This window comes from Antedon mediterranea, chromosome 1, assembly GCF_964355755.1.
Source record: "Antedon mediterranea chromosome 1, ecAntMedi1.1, whole genome shotgun sequence".
NCBI classification, from domain to species: domain Eukaryota; kingdom Metazoa; phylum Echinodermata; class Crinoidea; order Comatulida; family Antedonidae; genus Antedon; species Antedon mediterranea.
This window is the reverse complement of record NC_092670.1, coordinates 28,937,549-28,943,009: the sequence shown is the minus strand read 5'-3', so window position 1 is coordinate 28,943,009 and position 5,461 is coordinate 28,937,549. Positions and strand designations below refer to the sequence as shown.

General features: G+C 36.4%; 1 protein-coding gene across 1 annotated transcript; it reads right to left on the bottom strand.

Annotated features, from left to right (window-relative positions):
• Positions 1–1,068: 1,068 nt before the first annotated feature.
• On the bottom strand, positions 1,069–3,186 carry LOC140043803 (uncharacterized). Its single transcript, XM_072088277.1, has 2 exons — positions 1,483–3,186; positions 1,069–1,395 (listed from the first exon to the last, which is right to left on the bottom strand). The coding sequence occupies exons 1-2, from the start codon at positions 3,184–3,186 to the stop codon at positions 1,069–1,071; spliced, it is 2,031 nt and encodes a 676-aa protein (XP_071944378.1).
• Positions 3,187–5,461: the final 2,275 nt, after the last annotated feature.

Here is a 5,461-nt window from a genome sequence, read left to right as displayed (position 1 = left end):
CAATTCACGTGATTGCCTTTGCGCACTCTTCTTCACACAAAATGTGTCGAGTCGAGGCTAATCGACAGCTAGGCAAGACATTAAACTAAGTAGTAATTCATTGGTATTACTATCGAGGGTCCAGAGAAATATATGAGTCGAGAATCGAAATATCACACGGTTATATGCTTCCTTTAAGTCTTTATTTACCAATACCGTGATAGAGTTGATTAACTGTGAAACAATAAAAAATGACATATAAGTATGGTTAACTATTAATTATAATGTTCTTGGTTCTTAATTTAAACTGGTTTAACATGACCTATTTAAACAATTGACAGAATGATAATATTAACATTGATCCATCAGCAACAACTGCAATTAATACAGACAGTCTTCTATAATAATAATGCGTAATTGTTGTCCAGTATTACTATTACTATTACTATTATAATATGAGCATAAATATTAGCTATTCAAACAACAATTTAACCAAAAAACAAGCATATAAACTGCAATGCTTTCATAGAAGCAACAGGTATCTCACTTATGAGATGGTCCCTGAAAGTTAAAACAAAGTTATCTAGGCCTAGCCTACCGAAAGTACCAGCCATAAATAACATCTCAAATAACACAACAAAATGACTATATTCGATAAGAGAATTGAGCTTACCGAATTCTGTAAACTTTCCCTGGCTTATGGTTCAGTAATTTATACAAAACTTTCTAAAATCTCTCTCTATTTATCTCTTATAATCTCTTCTTAAATCCTGTCTTCTTTCCTTTTCACACAAAAAAGGCATTTTACCATGCAACCTCCTCATATTGCAATAGGTTGCCACAGAAAACCAAATATTTTGCCCAATATTAATTAAACTAGAAGCAATGGCTTCTACATTCCGGCCCCTTAATAGTTTACTACCGTAATTTAAACTATTACTAAACTACTACAAAATCTACTAAAGAACTGAATCGGTCATTTCAACTAACATATTACAATACTAATCAATTTTCTCAGATTCTAAGAGCAAACATAATTTAGCTATAGGTCTTTCGATTACTGATGATTTAGTCTTAACAACACATGATCTAACAAAGTTCTTTGCATGTCTTCGTACTTCCTCTCATTGCGCGGGCAATCAAACCATTATTTCCTGTTTTAAGTGCAAGGATCTCCTCTTTGAAGTATTTTTGCTGCTCATGATTGATTATTTCTTTCTCTGCAACCTGAAGTTGTAGCAAGTTTAGACTGTGATTAAGTGGTCCATTCCACTTCTCTATTTCTGCAATAACCTTCTTGGTTTTTTCTTTAGAGTCGGGTTCGTTTTCATATTTCTTCTCTACAGATTTCCTGAATGATACCCTTTGCCGTAGTCTCCCTTTTATAGCCAACAGCCATGCTACAGCACGTTTCAGCTTTCGGAAACTTTAGTATCTTTCAACTAATCGGCACATTGCAGATTGCGTTTCATTTAAAACCGCAGCATGAGCCTGTCTTTTTACCTCTGGATCGTCAAGTGATATCACATTTAAGGCTGGTGATTCTTGCCACTTCTCCCATTCTACGGAAGATTTCTGTAGAAACTCAGGACCATGAGTCCATCTATCATTTTTTAGAAACTCATCGACTTTCATTCCACGTGATGCTTCATCAGCCGGATTATTAGCACTGCGTACATATTTCCATTGTGTAGGGCTCGAGGCGTCAAGTATTGCAGTCACTCTATTTGCTACGAATGTCTTAAATCGTGCGGTGGTATTGTTTAGGTAGCGCAGAACAGTTTGACTATCTGTCCAATAAACGGTCTCATCTACTCCATCTAATTTATCTAGCAACATCTTAGTTATTACACGAACAGCCATGGTTGCAGCAGTGAGCTCTAGTCTTGGTACAGTAACATGTTTTAAAGGAGTAACTCGGCTTCTGGCTAACACCAGCGAACATCTAGCTTTACCTTGTTTGTCCTCATATCTCATATATGCTGCCATTCCGTATCCTTTCTCACTTGCGTCAGAGAATACATGAAGCTGACGTGAAGCTATTTCTCCAAGACCTTTACTTATGTAACATCTAGGCATGTTCCATTCTTGTAGCCGTTTTAGCTCATCAAGCCATTGTTGCCATCGCCTGAAGTCCACTTCATAAATTTTATCGTCCCATCCGGAACCCTTACGACATAATTCTTGTAGAATCAGTTTAGCAGGAAGGACGAAAGGTGAGACTAATCCTAGCGGATCGAAAACCGAACTTATCACAGAAAGCAGTCCGCGGCGGGTAGGTGGTTTATCAGGTAACTTTATGTCAAAGCCCAACTTATCGGTTTCTGCTGACCAACATACACCCAGTGCTCTTTCGCTTGGTAACTCTGCATTATCTAAATCCAGTGTCTTAAATTCAGGTGCTTGTTCATTGATTGGGATTGACTCCAATACAGCTCTACTATTGCTGATCCATTTGGTCAGCCTAAATCCTCTTTCTGCGCATAATTCTCTTAGACCTTTGGCTAGTTCCATTCCCTTTGCTTCAGTCTCAACTGATACCAAGCAATCATCTACATAAAAGTTTCTTTTTATGGCTGTCACCACCTCTTGAGGATATCTTTCACCTACATCTGTAGCTGTTCTCTGCAGAGCAAGATTCGCACATGACGGCGAAGAAGTCGCTCCAAATAGATGGCAAGTCATTCTATATATGCTGGGTTCATTCTCCATATTACCGTCTTCCCACCAGAGGAATCTCATAAAATCCCGATCATATTCAGGAACTTTAACCTGTAGAAACATACCTTCTACATCGGACATAAGAGCTATTTCATTTTGACGGAACCTTACTAGAACTCCAATTAAACTATTTGTAAGATCCGGGCCTTGTAGTAGCACATCGTTCAATGCAATTCCTTGGTACTTTGCCGCACAGTCGAAGACGACGCGTATCTTATTTGGCTTATTTGGGTTGTACACTCCATGATGAGGAATATACCAAGTTCTCCCATAATTGATGTTATCTTTCACGACCTTTTCGGCATGTCCCTGTCTTATCTGCTTTTCCATAAACGCAATGTAGTCCTCTTTAAACTTTTGGTTTCTCTCCATTTTCCTTTTTAACGACAGCAGTCTTTGGTCCGCCATTGCACGATTATTCGGCATTATCTGTTTTCTGTCCTTGAAGGGAAGAGCTGTCTCATAGTGGCCATTCCTAAATCCCATTGTCTCGTTTGCTATTTTCAAAAATTTATGGTCATCTTGTGAGTGTTCTTGTTGCTCTTCCTTATCCCTTTCTGGAAAGTCAATGCTAATGGCTTTCTCCACAGTGCGGTTAAGCTTATTAATTTCTTCCCGTTCTTCAATTGCCGTTATTTCTAGACGGTTGGCGGGACAACTTTCATTCTTGTATTCTTCACCATGGTTCTTTCTCACAACATTTCACGGAATCCAACCCAAAGCTAAACTGATCAGTGAACTGGAAGAGAAAAACATGGATCTTACCACCAAAGTATTACATTTGACTACTGAAATATCTACTAACATGAAACCGACTATTGAGAGACTAGAAACGGAGATTATTAACTTAGAACGCTATTCCCGAAGTTTTAACCTGCGTTTTGGAGGCTTTCCTGAAAGTAAAGGTGAAAATGTGCATGACATCTTAAAAGAGTACATAACAAATAAGCTGGACCTACCTGATATTAATATCGAACTAGCACATCGCACAGGGAAACACCCTAAGTCTGTGAATGATAAGCCCAGACACATCATCGCCAAGTTTGTTTACCGACCTGAGCGCCATCTTGTTTTTAAAAAGGCAAAATCAACAACAAAGGAAGGTGGGAATGTGTTTGTTCTGGAAGATTTACCAGCTGTTGATATAGCCAAGAAGAGAGCTCTCCGTGACGTAATGCATAAGGCATGGAAGGAAGGAAATAAACCGGTCTTTCGCAAAGGTAGTCTGTTCATAAACGGAAAATTATACAAGTAGTTTGATGCAAGGCTTTACCGGTACTGTACATTAGCTGTTATTGATGGAGCGACGGCTGTCACACATATTTACCAATTAGGCAAATATACGTGTGCGTATTACTTAGTATAAGTCGATTTGCTTTGATACTTATAGTTGTACGGTATTTGTTCTTTGTTCTTTTTCAATTTTATTTTTGTCTTTAACTTACTCCAATGCAAAATAATGTCAATGGTGATTGCAATCATTGCTCAAGTTATTATGATATAGATTTGTTTAATACTATATATAGTTCAGAAACGTCATCTAACTTTTCAATATTAAATCTAAATTGTAGAAGTTTAAATAACAAGTTTGATAAATTTTGTAACTTTATTCAGTCCTTAAATCATAGTTTTACTCTGCTTGCCCTTACTGAAACTTGGATTAAGGATTCTACCGACACCAATCTTCTAAGCATTCCAAATTACAACCTTATTTTAAATAACAGGGAACATAAAAAAGGTGGTGGCGTTGCACTATACGTTTCAACTCATGTTGCCTTTAAAAGGAGATATGATCTCTCAAGCCTAATTACGTCAGCTGAATCAATTTTTATTGAAATTGAGAATAACTCTGGTAAAAATATTATTGCTGGAATTATATACCGTCCACCTGACACCAACGCTAACACCTTAAATATGGACCTATCATCAGTCATGAAAATTATTAATGAAGATAAAAAAATAGCATACTTAGCTGGTGATTTTAACATCAACCTTCTTAGTACAGATCAATATGTCCAGGATCACATTGATAATATTTTCAGTCATTCATTTCAGCCTGTTATTACTAATCCAACCCGAATTACCTTGCATAGCTCTACTGTTATTGATAATATCTACTGTAATATTGAATCCTTGTATCCCTCTTTCACATCCGGAATATTTACTGTCGATTTATCTGATCATTTTCCCACATTTTGTATTAACTCATCCTTCCATATTAAAAAAAAACCACCTAAATTCATTAAGAAACGTATTTACAACGATAGATCTAAACAAGAATTCATTGAAAATGTAAATAGCATAAGCTGGAATGATGTACTTGAACAAAGTGATGTAAACATAGCTTTTTCTAGTTTTAATAACATACTTAACGATTGTATAAACAGACATTTTCCACTGCAAAATATTCGTACTCGAGCAAACAAGCTCAAATCACCTTGGATAACTGAAGGTATAGCCAAGTCAATCAAAACCAGGCAAAAGCTGTATGCTAGATATAAAGCTTCGTCATCACCTTCACATTGGAAAAAATATTGTTGTTATAGAAACAAACTAAATAGTATTATTAGATATAGTAAACAAGAGCACTATAACAATGTATTTGGTAAATGTGAAGGTGATATGAAAATTACATGGCGCGAAATTAATAATGTAATGGGTAGAAAAAGGAAAAATTCATTCCCAGCTAAACTAATAAATGGTCAATGTGAATATACAAATGACAAAGAAAAAGCCGAAGCTTTTAATTCATTTTTCTCAA